This window comes from Malus domestica, chromosome 15 (genome assembly GCF_042453785.1).
Source record: "Malus domestica chromosome 15, GDT2T_hap1".
Taxonomy (NCBI): domain Eukaryota; kingdom Viridiplantae; phylum Streptophyta; class Magnoliopsida; order Rosales; family Rosaceae; genus Malus; species Malus domestica.
The window spans coordinates 6,708,901-6,725,854 of record NC_091675.1 but is presented as its reverse complement, the minus strand read 5'-3'; the positions used below and the strand labels follow the sequence as shown (position 1 = coordinate 6,725,854).

At 38.6% G+C, this 16,954-nt stretch overlaps 3 protein-coding genes across 18 annotated transcripts; 1 reads left to right on the top strand and 2 right to left on the bottom strand.

Annotated features, from left to right (window-relative positions):
- The first annotated feature begins 171 nt into the window (after nucleotides 1–171).
- LOC103424715 (transcription factor MYB3R-1-like) lies at nucleotides 172–6,155 on the top strand. 2 transcript variants are annotated; one of them, XM_070814503.1, is made up of 12 exons: nucleotides 172–405; nucleotides 933–1,143; nucleotides 1,555–1,609; nucleotides 1,881–1,938; nucleotides 2,142–2,236; nucleotides 2,376–2,479; nucleotides 2,589–2,717; nucleotides 2,871–4,644; nucleotides 4,781–5,100; nucleotides 5,234–5,348; nucleotides 5,438–5,674; nucleotides 5,783–6,155. In XM_070814503.1, the coding sequence occupies exons 2-12, from the start codon at nucleotides 1,067–1,069 to the stop codon at nucleotides 5,912–5,914; spliced, it is 3,096 nt and encodes a 1,031-aa protein (XP_070670604.1). In that variant the 5' UTR covers nucleotides 172–405; nucleotides 933–1,066; the 3' UTR covers nucleotides 5,915–6,155. The 2 variants fall into 2 exon arrangements, with proteins under 2 accessions (XP_070670604.1, XP_008361036.3); XM_008362814.4 differs by having other exon boundaries at nucleotides 2,871–4,671.
- A 1,915-nt stretch (nucleotides 6,156–8,070) lies between these two features.
- Nucleotides 8,071–11,583, bottom strand: LOC103415469 (aspartate aminotransferase, cytoplasmic). The gene is made up of 12 exons (XM_008353800.4): nucleotides 11,158–11,583; nucleotides 10,750–10,821; nucleotides 10,452–10,513; nucleotides 10,246–10,329; nucleotides 10,059–10,158; nucleotides 9,850–9,970; nucleotides 9,487–9,650; nucleotides 9,242–9,379; nucleotides 8,998–9,119; nucleotides 8,755–8,849; nucleotides 8,547–8,667; nucleotides 8,071–8,394 (listed from the first exon to the last, which is right to left on the bottom strand). Exons 1-12 carry the CDS (start codon nucleotides 11,377–11,379, stop codon nucleotides 8,310–8,312), a joined length of 1,386 nt encoding a protein of 461 aa, XP_008352022.3. The 5' UTR covers nucleotides 11,380–11,583; the 3' UTR covers nucleotides 8,071–8,309.
- Nucleotides 11,584–12,208: 625 nt separating this feature from the next.
- LOC103415467 (tetraspanin-19-like) lies at nucleotides 12,209–15,749 on the bottom strand. 15 transcript variants are annotated; one of them, XM_070814493.1, is made up of 8 exons: nucleotides 15,095–15,749; nucleotides 14,749–14,848; nucleotides 14,384–14,464; nucleotides 14,179–14,283; nucleotides 13,472–14,034; nucleotides 13,023–13,203; nucleotides 12,641–12,797; nucleotides 12,209–12,515 (listed from the first exon to the last, which is right to left on the bottom strand). In XM_070814493.1, the coding sequence occupies exons 1-5, from the start codon at nucleotides 15,256–15,258 to the stop codon at nucleotides 13,771–13,773; spliced, it is 714 nt and encodes a 237-aa protein (XP_070670594.1). In that variant the 5' UTR covers nucleotides 15,259–15,749; the 3' UTR covers nucleotides 12,209–12,515; nucleotides 12,641–12,797; nucleotides 13,023–13,203; nucleotides 13,472–13,770. The 15 variants fall into 15 exon arrangements, with proteins under 15 accessions (XP_070670594.1, XP_070670597.1, XP_070670590.1 ...); XM_070814496.1 differs by having other exon boundaries at nucleotides 12,641–12,791; nucleotides 13,023–13,085; XM_070814489.1 differs by having other exon boundaries at nucleotides 12,209–12,797; nucleotides 13,023–13,206; nucleotides 15,095–15,324; nucleotides 15,462–15,642.
- Between the last annotated feature and the right edge of the window lie 1,205 nt (nucleotides 15,750–16,954).

Here is a 16,954-nt window from a genome sequence, read left to right as displayed (position 1 = left end):
GAAAAAGGGAAAACAAAAGTAAAAGGGGAGGAGAAAATTTATTTGTCCCGTTGAAATTTAAAAAAAATTAGGTGGTAAGGCAGGTCTTGGTAGGGCCGGCATCAATTCATACGTGGCAAAATATCCACCGTTGGTTATTTCAAACCTGCTTGACCTTCAACTCCAGGTTTGAAACTCCCACAGTCCGCCCCTTTATTTTTGAATAGAGATCCGGACCGTTTCACTATCTCACTCCTCTCTCTCTCTCTCTCTCTCTCTCTCCTCCTCCCTACTGTGTGTGAGCAGATCTCTTTTCAAATTTTCCATTTCTTCGCTTTCGATCTTCAAATGTGCTCTTTTGCGATCGCGTCGTCGACTTTCTCTCTCCGTGGAATCTCTGCTCTTCGCTCTTCCAAGCTCTGTTCGGTCAGTGATTTAGGGTTTTCACTTGATTGAATTTGAATTTTCTTTTTTGTATTGATCCCATTTTTTTTTTTTTTTTATTGAATCGATTTAATTGAATCTTTTTCTGGCTCGGATTTTAAGTTCTCTGCGAGTTGGGTTTATTTGAATTTGAATTCTTGGATAATTTATTCGTGTCTGAGGGCTTAATCTGCTGGTTTTTGATACAGTTCTCATTGATTTTCAGTTAAACTTGAGTTTGATACAATCAGTTTACAAATCTACTCAATCCCATTCTTCAGTTTGAAACCAAGGACTGGCTGTTGAAGTTGTAGCGGATACAATTTGTTGAATTTTGTTTTTTTGTGTGCCAACTTTGATTTTATATTTGAATTACTAAGCTTTGGCTGAATCAATTCACAATTGAGCTTAGATTATCAATTCTTAATTTGTAGTTTATTAGTTCTCCATATGGGGGTTTCATTTCTTGATGAGTTTCTACCATCGATTTTTGAGCTTAATGTCTCTTTAACTTTCTTGTGTTTTTGCAGTTTGTGGGTCTTCTGTGCAACAAGTTCGGCCCCACCATTGCTTAGCGTGATTATCATGATTTGGAGTCCAAATACTAGAGAGAATCGTCGAGTAGGAATCCGGGTATGCAGCTTGACTTGTGTGTTGTTTAACTATGGAAGGTGAAAGAACAAATTCTACTCCTTCGGAAGGGCTCGGTGACAGCATTCAGAAAGTTCGAGCTCTCCATGGGTAATTCTGTTTGAAGACTATTCATTGTTTTGTTGATGTCATTACCAGTTGTCCATATTCCTTTGACAATTTGCTTCATTTAAAATTGTTTTACTTCTTGTTTATTCCTGTCAACCTACTTGATCGTTTTCAGTGAAATTAAAGAAGAATCATGTACCACAAGGATGTATTCAGTGTTTTGTAAAAACTGTTAAACTAAAGTGCATATGTTCATTGGTCAGCAATTACAAGGGTGTCGTGTGTGAGTGCATGTGTGCATTGTTAAATTTTCGACCTTCTATGTTATAGGACTCTCTCTCTCTCTCTCTCTCTCTCTCTCTCTCTCTTTTGGTTTAGTATGGTAAAATTCTCCTTGACAGAGAATTAGTTATACGACTCAGTTTTGGTCTGATATATATAACTCTTTTGTAGGAGGACTAGTGGGCCTACAAGGCGTTCTACGAAAGGACAATGGACACCTGAAGAGGTAAATTTTCTTTTAAAATAACATGCTGTCAAAAAGATGCATAAGTTTATGGCTTGTTGCGTATTAACACCTTGGCAGTCAGAATTTCACCGAGCGAATTTTTAAATTGCTTTAGCTGCTTTATTTGATACATCATTGATATTTAAATCTCAAATTACTGTGTTTTTGTTTAATACATTCTCCTAGTTACATGCATATTTGTCATTCATTCGTTATCCCTCTTTCTTTATGGAATATGTGGCGCACAATAATATATTCTCTGTCCATTCAGGATGAGATCTTGCGGAGGGCTGTTCAGCGTTTTAAAGGAAAGAATTGGAAAAAAATAGGTATTATTGTGTTACTAATGTGTCCATCTCTATTAGCATGTCATGATAGATTGTTTTCACTAAAGTTTAGCCCTGTTCTCTCTCTCCTTCCCCCCCCCCCCCCCAATTATTTGAATTGACCAAAGATTTTTATTTCAGTTGATGCTACTTATTATTTATCTATGTTCTGTTCATTTTTTAATTGGAATCTTGGCTATTTGTAGCGGAGTGTTTCAAGGATCGGACTGATGTGCAATGCCTACATAGATGGCAGAAAGTCTTGAATCCCGAACTGGTCAAAGGTCCATGGTCTAAAGAGGTATCGCACTACTTGCATCTTATTCTTGTGTTTGTTCTGTCGCCTCATTTGTTTGTTAAGATTTTTTGTCGGATCAACTCATATTTCTCTTTTTTACATGCAATGTTTTCTTACTAGTTGTTTCTGCAAAATTGATTAGGAGGATGAAGTTATTATTGAGTTGGTGAAAAAATATGGTCCAAAAAAGTGGTCCACTATTGCACAGCATTTACCTGGACGTATTGGTAAGCAGTGTCGGGAAAGGTATGATAACAGAATTTCTTGTGGATGATTTCATTGATACAATCCTGTTACTCTTCAATCCTGATCTAGTATTTGTTTCTTTTTCTGACCATGTTGGAACTACTTTTAGGTGGCATAATCATCTTAATCCTGGCATAAACAAAGAGGCATGGACACAGGAAGAGGAGTTGGCTCTGATACGTGCTCATCAAATGTATGGGAACAAATGGGCAGAGCTAACGAAGTTCTTGCCTGGAAGGTATGCCCATACATTATTTAGAGGCAAAGAGTCTCTGTTATTTCTATGTACATTTAAAAAAAACTGAATGTTTTCCATTGCTACTACTGTATGTCCTTTTACTCTGGTGCACTGGCAACAATTGTGATATATCTATACTTGCATGGTCAACAGGACAGACAATTCTATAAAAAATCACTGGAACAGTTCTGTGAAGAAGAAGTTGGATTCTTACTTAAAATCGGGTTTGCTTACACAGTTTCAAGGGATGCCTCATGTTGGAAATCAAAACCAACACATGATGTCATCTTCTTCAAGAATGCAGAGCAGTGGAGATGATAGTGGTGCCAAAGGTGCAGAAGTAGAAGAAATTTCAGAATGCAGTCAAGATTCAACTGTTGCTGGTCACTATCTCTCAGCACCTGAAATGGCCAATGTGGTACCACATACTAGAGAGGAGTTTGGGAATAATGATGTTTCCCGTTTATCGAATGACCCAAGCTGCAGTCCAGCATCTTGTTCAGAACCATACTACCCATCTATGACTATAGGAGATGCCAATTTTTCCGTTCCAGAAATACCTCCTGAATTGGTTTGCTCCAAATTCCTGGAACAAAATTTCTCACATGATGCTGGAGCTTCGATGGGTGGGGATTTCCAGTTAAATTTGCATGAGTTACCTAACATTTCTTCACTAGAATGCGGCCAGGAATCATCAAGCATGTACACTCATTGTATGAGGTCTAATGAGAGCCATGAAGGGGTGGAGGCTCCATTTCAAACTTCAACTTCCATGGGTAACATGGCCTTCGGTTCAGTTAAATCAGAGCACATGTTGATATCTGACGATGAATGCTGTAGGGCATTATTTTCAATGAATGGTGGGTGTTTTCCCTCTAGAGATTTTACAAATTGCTCAAACATAGTTGATTTGGGTGCTTGCACAGATTCAGTACTTCTCCAACCCGCAAACCTCCAAATATCTGAAACTGGCAGACCTTCAGCTTCACAATCATATCAACCCCTGAATTCTGCTGTAATTGGAACTTCTTGCTCTCAAGTAGTTTCTGCTCATGAAAATCCACTGATATATGCTGGAGAACCTACTCATTTATTCAGAGTTCAAGACCAAGAGTTTGTGACAAGTTTAAATGATGGATTTATCTATAATAACGAGTCTGCCAGTTCTCCCTGCAAATCAGATCTGGTTAACGATTCTTCAAAATTAGTCCCTGTAAATACATTTGGTTCGGGATTGGATGCGCAAACTTGTCCTGTGGACGTGAGTTCAAATGAGCAGACAGAACAGCAGGATGATGGAAAAGAACAGCAGGATGCTGGAGCTCTATGTTATGAGCCTCCTCGCTTTCCAAGCTTGGATATTCCATTTTTTAGTTGTGATCTTATACAATCTTGTAATGACATGCAGCAAGAATATAGTCCCCTTGGCATTCGTCAGCTGATGATGTCTTCTATGAATTGCCTCACTCCCTATAGGTTATGGGATTCACCCTCTCGTGAGGGTAGCCCTGATGCCTTGCTAAAAAGTGCTGCTAAAACTTTTACAGGCACACCATCTATTTTGAAGAAACGACACCGAGATTTATTGTCTCCATTGTCGCCATTATCAGATAGAAGAATTGATAAAAGGCTTGGGACTGACGTGACCTCCTGCTTGGCCAGAGATTTTTCACGTCTAGATGTTATGTTTGAAGACACTGAGAAGAAAGAAGATTCCCTTTCTCCATCTTCTGATCAGAAAAGAAATTCTGATGCCTCTGGTGAAAATAAAGAGAATAAGGGTACCTGTGAAAACAAAGTAGAAAAAGGGATTGACAGCACTGCAATGTCAGATGATGGAACTGCACAGAGAGATTTTGATGACGGTCAATCCCGGGAAAAGGGACAGCAGTTCCAACAAACTGCTGATGTTGATGCTAAGAGTAAGGTTGATGTCGTCCCAACTACACAAAGTGTGAGTTTCCCTTGCATTTATTTTGCTGGCTTACTGGCCAATCACTTAATGTTGGTGGATTTTATATTGCATTTGTTTGTAGTATAAATTCTCTTATTGCACTTTTCAGGCACAACCTTCTGGAGTACTTGTTGAACGTAACACAAATGATCTGCTACTAAATTCTCCTGATGTAGTTGGATGTAAAGCTGAAAAACCCTTCAGCTCAACTGCTAGAACTCCTAAAGAACAGTTACGTAAAAGCTTTGAAGCCCCCAACCCAGGAGGTCCTTCTAAATCTTTTTCTGCAAGACAATGCTCATCTGTTAAAACCCCCACTATATGCGTAAAGAAGCATGGAATTCTCGCAGATAAATGTGTACAGTCTGATTCTACGTCAGCTCCACCAGAGACTGATAGTGCCGGCAATGATGTCAATATTGAAAGCATGTATGATTTAGTCTTTTGTCAATGTCATTGTTTCTGGCATATTCAGTATTGCCTTATGATTTCTTGTAGTTCTAGAGTACTCTCAATATATGATCCTGATGGGTTTCTTTGGTGACGGTGTTTGTTTTTCTAGGTTTGGTGGTACTCCTTTTAAGAGAAGTATCGAATCTCCTTCGGCATGGAAATCTCCTTGGTTCATCAACTCCTTTGTCCCCGGCCCTAGAGTTGATACTGAAATTACAATTGAGGTAACCACAATTTCTGGCAGATGATTATCTTCTCAAATTACATGGTCGTGGGTCTGATATTAAATCCATCGCGATTTTCCTCTCTCCAGGATATAGGGTTTTTCATGAGCCCGGGGGAGAGAAGCTACGATGCCATTGGGCTGATGAAACAGATAAGTGAGCAGACTGCTGCTGCCTATGCCAATGCCCAGGAGGTGTTGGGAAATGAAACTCCTGAAAGTTTATTCCGGGAAAGACAGAAAGACCGAGATATTGCGGGCCCTGAGAACAAGCAGGGGTCGCCTAATCAGCCAGGGAGTAGTTCTCTTTCGGCTTCCAATGTTTTGGTATGATCCTTTTTTCTTCGTCTAGCGTTTTCAGTTATTTCTTGAAAGGGTTTGTGTTCTTATCATTGTAACGAAATCAGCTAATCATCTAGGTAATATTTTTCCTAGGTGGAGTGTCGCACCCTCGACTTCAGCGAATGCGGGACGCCCGGGAAGAAGGGAACAGAAAACGTAAAGACTTCCTCAAATGCCAAGAGCTTTTCGAGTCCGACTTCATATTTGTTGAAGGGTTGCAGATAAATAGCTTCCTGTAAGAAGGTTGCCTTACTTCTTGCTTGGGTTATTTTTCTGTCACAGTTGTCCTTAGATTTTGTTATCCATATATATATATATATATATATATATATATATATATAATATGTATGTATGTAGTTCTTTCTCCTTCTTTTTTTTATTCCTTTTTTTGTGTTTTTCAATTTTTTGCTGCAGCGTCTGGATCCAGTTAATCAATTAATTGAAAAAGAAATGTGTTCATGAGCTATTCCATGTTCTTATATTCGTGTTTTTTGTTACCCTACTTGAAATTTAACTGTTCCAGTTACGATTACATTCTTCTTACCCAAAAAATGAAATTACTCTCTACCATTGGTGAAGTTTGAAGATCGTTTGGGAATGAGAGATTTTTTAGAGTGCTTTTATTATAAGGAAAACTAATGAAAATGACTTGAAAATTGAGTTTTAACGATAAGGACAAAATAAATGGCCAAGTGAATAGTAACATGATCGACTTTTTAGTGTAAAAATGTGGTTTTTCGTTAAAAGTGAACAATACTATGAGTTTTTTGTTAAAGTTCCTTTTATTATAAGCACGTCGTAACTTTTACGTAATTCAACTACTTTTTTATGAAACTTTGGGGTAGGGGTGGGTTCGGTTTAAATCGGTTCGGTTTTTTGCCAAAACCGAAACCAAACCAAAATTTCGGTTCGGTTCGGTTCGGTTCATTTTTTTTTCGGTTCGGTTTTTTCCGGTTCGGTTTCGGTTTTTTGTTTTGTTTTTTTTCAAAAAATGAAAAACATTGAAATTTTAAATTTTAACATATCCAACACAATCATAACATAAGCATTCTAACTAGAATCAAAGACAATGAAAATAAACATTTAAAATTGAACTAAAATCATCAATCAAGTCTTCCAAAGTCCAAACTAACAACCTCACAACACAAAAATCGTACAAATGACTTAGAAAAGTTAAATTGTATGATGTAGTTCAAAGATCAAGGTTGTTTGCTTGTAATTGCATGTTGACAACTTGATTAGTAAAAATAATGCGTTGGTGGATTTATTTAGTGTGTGTTAGATTCTTTTCCATCACAAATTACCCAAGTAATCTACCCGAAATAAATGTTTATGGATTCTGTTACATGTTATATGAGAGTAGATTTGGAAAAGAAAGCTAGGACAGAAGTAGGCAGTGCTATGGAGATGGATGTAGGTACTTCTGGAGGAGGTTTGGTTCCGGAACCTTATATGGGGGATAAATAATAGGTTAGGGTTTAGAGTTTTTATAGGCATTTTTTAAATATTTTGAGCTTAAAGTTTGGCAACACATTGGGTTTAGCACATTTTAACTTACAAATTGGGTTTAGAAAATAATACCCAAAACAAATAATTAAATAAAAAAATTAATTTAATTAATTCGGTTCGGTTCGGTTTAGTTCGGTTTCTAGATCACTAAAACCGAACCGAACCAAAAGAATTCGGTTCGGTTCGGTTTTTTCGGTTTCGGTTCGGTTTGGTTTTCGGTTTTTTTCGGTTTTCGGTTTTTTGAACCCACCCCTACTTTGGGGTGTGTTCTTGAGAAAACTTTTCTTTGAACCAATAGAAGTTAGAAGTGTTTTTGTTCATTAGAATGCGCTTTAGCGCCTTCCAAAAACAATTCTAATTTTCTAAATATCGAGTTTGTTTTTGATAGGTTACTAAGATTATCTCCAAAGGAGATGTCAAATTTTAAACACAAATTTTAAATTTGAAGGCTTATGTGGCACATTGATCCTTTTATAAATTTTGTTCTCCAATCGATATGTCAAATTTAAACTATTATTTATCACATTATTTACTTTTTATAGTTGTAATTAATATTTTAAAACAAAAGATAACTATTAAAATTATAAAAAGTATTTATTAATTACTAAAAATAGATTTGAAGTTGTTGTCTCTCCTGCCTTTCCATGTCATACAACATAAAAATTGACATTTCGGTTGGAAAACATTAGTGATGTCTTTCATTACTGTTAATGCTGATGTGAACTTTTTAACATCTCCTTTGGAGATGCTCTAAGCAATCTGGCTTTATAAACAATCTTCATTGTTCAAATCTTAACTGTTTATTTTTCAAATTACTCCATCGTCCCAAACTATTGAAATTGAAAAGCATCCAAAAATTATGAAACAAAGAATCCTCCAAAAACTTTTAATTTGACATGAATATTTCTTATGAATGCATACAAAGTTTGAGATGGGGGAGGTAGAAAACGTCACACAAATCCTCCAGATTTTCTTCATCTTATCATACTCGGCCAAATCTTTAACCTCATCCAATGAGGTAAAACAATTATTACAAGAAAACTGCAGAAAGGGAAGAGTCCAATGTTGAAGTTGGCTCACAACAAGAAAATGTTGCCTTCTTAACATATGATTATGCAGCGCGAGTAACAGCGGCATGTATTGCCTCTGTAAGATGAGGGACGGTTCTTGAGCTCAGACCCGCCATGCTAATCCTCCTGCAAAAACCAAGAAAGAAAATTAAGTCGATCGCCTCATTCTGCAAATCGTCACTCTATCTGCGTCAAGACGTGTTTGGATATGCAACGAAATTTCTATCCTTGACGTTCAGAAGATTAGGCTTCGTTTAATAAAAAAGCTGATTGATTACCCGTCGGATGTCATGTAAATATGGTACTCTTTAGTCATGAAGGCAACTTGCTCGGAGTTCAATCCGGTGAAGGTAAACATTCCGATTTGCTTGATGATGTGGCTCCAGTCACCGGGTGTGCCTGCAGAATAACAACTCAGTGAGGTGATGTAACTATGCAAACTGCTACGGAAATGCATGATACTCATTCCCATATGGAAACACTCACCCTTAGCACGCAAGGATTCAAAAAGCTGATGCCGCATGCTGATGATACGATCGGCCATGGCCTTCAGCTCAATTGTCCATTCGTTGAACAAGTCCCTGACCGCAGAATACAAAAAGTGAGGAGGCAACTAGAACTCGAAGTAGTGAAGAAAAAAAAAAGATTCGGGTTGGAATTCAGTAATTAGCTAAAGACACATCAAGTCATTGCCATTTAACAGGCATTTGAACAAGATTCAAAGAGTACCTATCCTTGAGAATGGTGGCTACAATGGATGCACCATGAATGGGTGGGTTCGAGTACATGGGCCTGATCACAAGCTTCAGTTGGCTCTCAACCTTGCTTGCAACATCAGCATTCTTGCAGACCTATGTTCAAGTAGAAATTTTGACAACGAATACAATCAAGAGACAATTTGCCTCGCATGAATTTTTGTGGGATGCATCAAAGTAAGGGAAATCGCAACTGAAAGTTATGGAATGAGTCTTACAATGCTTAAGGCTCCAACACGTTCGCCGTACAGACCCATGTTTTTTGCATAACTTTGAGCAATAAGGCACTCTCCACCATCAGCAGCAAACCTACGAACAGACTGTGCATCTCCATCCAAACTTCCACTAGCAAAACCCTATGAAGAAAAGAAAACAATTCACCATGAGTAGTTAGAATAGCATGACGTTAAACAGAAAGAAGAAACTAGTGTGTACAGGAGTTGGAACTTTATACGCAATCTACCTGATAAGCACTGTCGAAGAACGGTAATAATCCTCTTGATCTCACAAGCTGTCTGATCTGCTCCCACTGCTCAAGGGTTGGATCAACACCAGTGGGGTTATGAGCACATGCATGGAGAAGTACAATTGCTCCAGCTGGGGCAGAGCTGAGGTCTTCCAAGAGGCCTGTTAAATGAAACGAAAAGAGTATTAAAACAGGACGAAGAATAGACACGTTATAATGCCTGCTGCCAATTACCCCACGAGGGAAGAACTATTAGTAAATTAAGAAAAAAACTATATGGCAGAAGATGAAATAGTTGGGGCAAAGAAATTCAACTGTGATAGACACAATAAGAAACTATTAACACGTCTAGTTCTAAACCTTGGAAGTTGAGGCCACGAGTTGCTGGATCATAATACCGGTAACTTTTCACAGTCAACCCTGCCAGAGTGAAAACTTTGGTGTGGTTTCCCCATGTCGGCAGGGGTATGTATATTGTGCGCTGCAGTAAAATAGATACGGTTAAGTTCGCTGAACCATAATCTACACAATAGTAGAAACAAGAGAAGATGCAACGAGTAAGCACTTACTTCATGATAATGCCTTGCCAAAAATTCCCCTCCAACTCTCAATGAGCCAGTTCCCGATAGACATTGGACGGTAGTAATCCGGTTCTCTTGAATAGCAGGGCTGCATCAAACAACTGATCAATACACCTCCAAACAAAACATGATAAAGAAAAAAGGATTCGACGAGATATCAATCCGTCTTCTATACCTGTCAGCACCAAGAATCAGCTTAGCGCTCAGCTTATTGAAATCTGCCAGTCCAACGATTGGAAGGTATTCCTTAACGCGAGACCTGGGTGTAATGAGGAATCAAATCGTAAGCAAATAATTAACGGCACAAATCAGGTTAACGTGAATAATGTTAGCGTCTTAAATTAATAGCGAAATGAGTTTACTGACAATCACATAGCTTACATATCATTAACGAGCAGCTGTTCTGCTTTTCTCACCACATTAAGAACAAGTGGTTTTCCCTCCTGCCATTAAATGAGAACAAAACAAGTTAAGAAATTAAGCATACACAAATGACGATAACAAGTCATTCCCTTTTTAGTATACGAAAATACGCATAATTTTGACAATGAAACGAACATCAGCTCTGCGTGTGAGCGGAAACCATTCGATTTCCACACATTTGAGAATATCGATTTCGCTAACAATACATACTACAACTTGATGAATCATGTTAAATTCAGTACGTAAAGGGACTCACCTCGGTTCGATAAGCGCCAACACCCAAATTCAACTTCAAAGGGCTTGGATCTTTGTTATACGCAACAGTAACCTGTTCATATAGTCAAAAATCGGATAACAATCAATCAATTGATGGAGATTAATACGATAGGTGTTCGGATAAAGATAAACAAGCACGATCAAACTAGTATATAAATCACGATCAACATCAAAGCTAGCATTAAAATACCCGAAATTGAAAACCGAAAAGGATTTTGGGCCCGAACGATCAAATTACTGTTCAAACATTCAATCCATTACCAAAATTTGAAAACTGTTCAGCTTAATCGCAACAGAAATCAAAACTCCATCACTACAAATTACGCGAAAACCTGAAATCTCATAAACTGATTCAAGCAAAGATCAAACACTTTGAGAGAGAGAGTACCCCAAGGATTGGATCCTCGGGAGCGCGAACAACGTGAGCGAAGACGGAATTGGCGTGGGCGGAAGCTGGCGAGGAAGAGATGGAGTTGTTGTGAGCATCCATGGCGGAGGACGATTGATCTTCTTCGGCAGCGAGGTGTCGTACCAGAGCGCTCAGCCTCCGATCACTACTCGTAGAAACAGAAGAACTGTGGGCGTGGGGTGATGTTAACTGTGGGCGCATGTTAGGCAGTTTTATTCGTTCCTGGGCTTAAAATACGCCTTTTTTGAGTTTTGGTGCGCTCTCTGTGTCAAGTCTCTTCGTTGTATGGGCAATATAAAAGGAAAGAAAACGATTTGCGTTCCTTAATTGCATACGTGGCCGACGACGTGGCGCGTCGTGGAGGCCTCCCTCCTCTTCCGTGACGTTTCTGATTAAGTGGGCCCCGCTTTTCCTTAACTGCCTGTATTCGACAATTTGTATTGTATTTACACCTTTTCTTTTTTCCAAGAATTCTCTGTTTCCAACTCTGCACGATCCGCCGTTGGCTTTATGTGGTACGGAATTCTTAGCCGTTGGATTGAGAATTGTTTTCTTCTTTTTCTTTTTTTTTTTTTTCTGCTACGAATTGATGTTGTTATCCGTGACGAGAAAAACCGTCTCGGTGGGCACGTGCATCGAGGGCACGTGGCTTCGACCTTATCGATGTTATCTAATTTGGGTAGGCAGTCCCTTCGGGGACATCCGATAAAATTTTGGTAGGCACGTGCATCGAGGCTCTGGGTATGGGCTGAATCTCTGCCTCTTGTTTGTAAGCGTACATGCATCTCTTCCCGTTATATAAAAGCCCATGGGCTTTAAGCCCGTCCACTGGGGTTGGGAGAAATTAAACTAATGAATCTGGAGAGGAGTAAAATTAAACTTACGACTTCGAGTGTAAATGTAAATGCACTATTCCAGTCCATTGTTTTATTAACTGTGTTTTAACTAATTGAGCTACAATTTGAGATCATGAGGGTAGGCGGTGGGGAAAATTAAATTTATGATCTCATGTGTAAACAATATATGCTACTAACCAATCAAGTTACAAGCACGTTGCTCGCATTTTTCTATTTTTAATACAAATAGGGTAACCCTTGGATTACAAGAGAGTTACAATATGGCCACTTTATGCACTTTAAAAATGGCTTGGAGATGAGTGGTCACAGCTGCATGTATTGCATCTACGAGATGAGGACCTGCCTTGGGACCAAGACCTGTCAAGGTAATCCTCATGCACAGTACCATTAAGGGTGAGTAAACTATGCCCTAATGTAAGATGACGATGTTCGATCTATGACACTGCCGATGGACTCAACGCAGACCGCAAGACAGTGACCCTACAATATACAGCAGACTTAACCAATTTCTCAGGTACAAGATCCTGCAGACTTTACCAGTTGAGGGATCTTATAAAACTGCGAAGTTGAAGCTGAAATCGAGCTTAAACGAAACTGTGCCGTACCTGCTAAGCAATATCAAAGAAATTATCTGCTCCCACTGTGGCATAGTTGGATCAACATACCGGTGGGATTATGCGCACATGCTTGGAGAAGCACGATAGCTCCTGTTGGGCCAGAACAAAGATCTTCCAGCATTCCTGTCAGTCACCGAGACTGGAACTAGAAGATGTGAACAAAAGAACATTCAAGCATCGTCGCGGATGGAAAACGTTAGGTAGAATAATAGGGTACAAACAAATTATAGCCTACAAAATCTTATCGATCTTCTGACAGAAATAAACGATAAGTCCACTGAAAATACAATCTACAATATAAGAGAGGGATGCAAGGTAATTGTATACAAAAGAAGGAAAATACAAGTAGCATTTATATACAAAAGCATACCTTCAAAGTCTAGTCCGTGTGTTCGTGGATCATAGTAACGATATGTCTTCATAGCTAGACCTGCTAAAGGTCGTACCCAGTGCACAAGGCTCCCGCTTTACGCAGGGTCTGGGAGAGGTGAATGTCGGCTAGCCTTACCCCCATTTATGGAGAGGCTGCTCCCAAGTCTCGAACCCGAGACCTGCTGCATTGAAAAAATTCAGATGGTTTCCATAAGGTGTCTGGCTAGGACATGTACACTGTATGATGATGCTAAACTACTCTAATGCATAGGAGCGCGAGTTTATCTCGTGGGGATCAACCAAGAGAACTAGACACACAAATATTCAAAGTTTTAAGCAAATGCAATACTGGTGTGAATTGCAGTATCCTGTGAACCATCAAGTCTTTGAACTATACACAAAGAAATCCAAGTTTTAAGAAAGTGTGGGAAAATCTAATTTCCTTACCACGGGAAATGTTGCTTCAGGAACCTGAGGAATGTTTGCAAATGCGGAACCGCCATGATCTCCAGCTGAGAGAGTGGCAGTGCAGGAAATCGTCCGTAGAGTTTTGGACCTGGATGGCGGGGGTGCTGAGCTGAGATTTGGAGTTTCGGACAAGCGGTTGTTGGTTTTCAACGGTAAAAGCTTTTACCATTTCAGCGACAGTGAACTAATGGCACTGCCAAGATTATATACTTCTGAACCCCCTCAACTAAACACAAAAATGCAGGGGACCCTAAACCCAAAACTTATATACTTCTGCCCTAACTAAGGGTGACTCTTCTATGAAAACGCATTCTGAAAAATCTTTGTACATTTGAAAAAAGGCTTGGGCGTGGTGGAGATTCAAATTCTGGTGATGAAACTTCGTAGTTTCTGAATCCATGTCTTGATATATCTTGTAACGATTGTGTAGGTGCTGCTAGAAATGAGTATCTGAAGTTTGTGACATCAGAAGAGTTGAAATGTTCCGTCCTCGGCTCAGAACCAATGGCCCAAAGAATGATTCCCAGCACGGTAGCCTTGATCTGTAAAATGAACTTGTGTTTAGCTCAAAGTCGCAGGAAATTCTCTAGTGCAAACATTGTCTGAACCGTTAAGTCACTAAAATTATGATGATCTAACGGTTCAGACAATGTCCGAAATTGAGTAAAAAACGGGGTTTTTTGTACCTGCGGTATCAAAATGAGAATTACAATGATGCGGCACATGTTTAGATGAAACCTCAAGAACTTTTTGAACGGGGTGTGATCCTCATCAATGTACTTGGCGAATTGCTGTGAAAAAAACAGGCCAAAAAAGCAGCTTCTTGAAAAAGTGATTACTAGTTAATGGCTACCAAGCTAAAAAGACTGAATGCAGTCCATGAAGGCATACCACTTCCCAGTCCATCCTAAAGAAAATTGAGACAATCACTCCAACTTCAAGGCAAAGAAGACAGAAGACGAAGAGTACGTACTAATTAAAATTGGTCAAGGACAAACCAGATTGATGATATTTATGTAAATAGTCATAAAACTAAATTCAAATTGCTAAAAAGTGGTAAAAAGTTGAAGGAAAAAAGGCAGAAACGTTTGGATAGCAATTTAGACACTCATCTTCAAGTGTTCTGCACTCAAGGGGAGGAGTGCAGGAGATTAAAACGAGTGTGAAAATCACCGCCCAAGTTTTTTTTCGAACATTGTAAACGAAGATTTGAAGCCAAATGTCAATCGAAAAGCTCTAAACACCAGAAAGGATACAATGAAGAGAATAAAACTGCTGACGGAATGGGCAACAATATGACCGCAAAGGGTGCTGAGGCAGACAGCAATTCCCATACCTAAACATGTATATATAAACCTGTCAAACAAAATTGCAACTGATGACTTTCGAACAAATGCAAAATATAACAAGATTAAAGAAAAACTGCAGGAAGCCTCTGCTCTATAGGTCCATCACAAAAAACAGCAAAAACCCTTCTCGTTTTCTTTGATACAAGCGATATTGGAGAGCGGAAGATTCGAATACGGAACCTCGGAATCACCCAAAGCATGAAAATATGAATTCACAATTCAACAAAAGTAAAATATGTGCATATATATTTACCAGGGCTGAGGGATAATTGGGACAGGAGGGAGCTCAGAGACTCCAACTTGCCATTTCTTGGTGAGCCAAAGGCAGTAGATGATGACTGCAACTCCACAAACATTGACAAATAAATTCAAAACTCTCATGGAGTTGCTCAAGCAACACCTTGCACTGATCACCATTTCTCTATCACACCAGTCAGCACAACTCTGTCTGTGTTGCTATAGCCCGCACCTATTCCTAGCTGCCTATATAACTCAGAATAATAAACAATAATAATATTCTACCTTTCCTTCTTCTACCTTTCCTTCTTGAGATAAACCCATGTGGGTTGGAGGAAAGGAATTGCTGGAGATGGGGGTTTGGTGATAATTTGGCAACATACCCAAATGACTTATGTGCCTATAACGAGATGCAATTGTGGCGATATATGAATTAGTCAGTTAACTCTTACATGATAGTGTGTGATTGGGTTGTGATACCACCATAACAACAGAATTCACATTGCATTGAAGTTTATCTCAACAAAACATGACAATGTTTAACTGGCTGGAATACCACCGCATTAAAATCCCCTTGTATGTAAGTCCTCAATAGTATGATTGATCCGCCTACTGGAACCTTAAGAGATGCGATGATAACGTTGAATGTTTGATGGAGAGTAAGCGTACATGTGTTTGGACTATGCAAATCCAAGTTAAAACCACACAACTAACATTCAAAAAAGTAGGAGTAGAAACCAAAGACAGAGGCTTCATGTCCATATAAATGCCATTCAAATGTGTCTTAGGTACTTGTATTTATTACCCAAATAATATTTGACTAATTCTTGACAGGTTGAACATTCAATATTAATTTGATCCATTTTGGACTAAAAAAATTTCAAAAGGTGACTAAACTGTTTTATATCTTTTATTCAGCCATAAATTTTCATCTTGATGACTAAAGATAGTATGTTGAAAATGAAATTAATATATTTCTTTTAGAGCTGTTATCTACACTCTAAAAATACAATCATGCGCTTTGTAAAGTTAAAAACTATTGTTGTGTGCATTTATTTATTTTTTTTTGTGTAACAAATGATATAGGAAAAGAATGAAATTGCACAAAAAAAAAACGAGTGCGAATATTAATATCCTTAACTAACGGAGCTATAAGTCCGTTGCTGATAAAATGGTACCTACTACCTAGAAAGGGACAAGCGAGAATTGACAACCATTGCTCCTGCTCCCACACAAAATTAGCGGATTGAAAAATCGGCAGGGAAATTAACGTAATCGATGTCGTCAAATGTTGTCCTTCCCGAAAGTCAATTAGCATGAGTGGCCACATCTAGGAATGACGATCCGCCTCCGGATCCTTTTTGTAAGAATTTTAGTGATCTTACAGTCACATCCGTTCATCGTACGATCAGTTTTCGTTAAATACTGTTTATATTTAATTTTAAATAAAATAAATTACAATACTTTCTGATCGCACGATATACGATAAACAAATGTGATTAAAAGATCTCTGAAATCCTCATAAAGAGAATCTTGAGAGGATCCTCATTCCACATATCAGGCCTTAACACGTTTTGTGCACAAAGATTTGGTTTCTCTCTCATCACGTGACATTTGATACTTATTTTAGGGATGTGCTATCCACATATCTCATTTACTTCTCACACACCCCTTGATAATTTTTATCCGTTGATCTTCTTCAATTTATCCGATCTGACGGTCGAAAATTTAAAAGGTGTGTAAAAAGTAAAATAGGGTGTATGAATATCACTCCCCCTTATTTTACTCATCAATTATAAATCTGTTCATATATGGAAGAATAGTACGAGGCATTTGAACGAAAGATAAGTTCTTATAACCAGTTTCATAAAAAAAA

Bases quoted from the DNA above. Each gene is read 5' to 3' on its own strand.
- LOC103424715 (XM_008362814.4), top strand. From the start codon at position 1,067: ATGGAAGGTGAAAGAACAAATTCTACTCCTTCGGAAGGGCTCGGTGAC. The intron at 1,610-1,880 runs GTAAATTTTCTT...CTGTCCATTCAG, and splicing joins GACAATGGACACCTGAAGAG to GATGAGATCTTGCGGAGGGC. The intron at 4,672-4,780 runs GTGAGTTTCCCT...TGCACTTTTCAG, and splicing joins TCGTCCCAACTACACAAAGT to GCACAACCTTCTGGAGTACT.
- LOC103415467 (XM_070814491.1), bottom strand. From the start codon at position 15,258: ATGGTGATCAGTGCAAGGTGTTGCTTGAGCAACTCCATGAGAGTTTTG. The intron at 14,849-15,094 runs GTAAATATATAT...TTTGTTTGACAG, and splicing joins CCAATTATCCCTCAGCCCTG to GTTTATATATACATGTTTAG. The intron at 14,035-14,178 runs GTACAAAAAACC...TTCATTTTACAG, and splicing joins TTCTCATTTTGATACCGCAG to ATCAAGGCTACCGTGCTGGG.
- LOC103415469 (XM_008353800.4), bottom strand. From the start codon at position 11,379: ATGCGCCCACAGTTAACATCACCCCACGCCCACAGTTCTTCTGTTTCT. The intron at 9,380-9,486 runs GTAGATTGCGTA...TTTTCTTCATAG, and splicing joins TCTTCGACAGTGCTTATCAG to GGTTTTGCTAGTGGAAGTTT. The intron at 9,120-9,241 runs GTAAGACTCATT...ACTTGAACATAG, and splicing joins GTGTTGGAGCCTTAAGCATT to GTCTGCAAGAATGCTGATGT.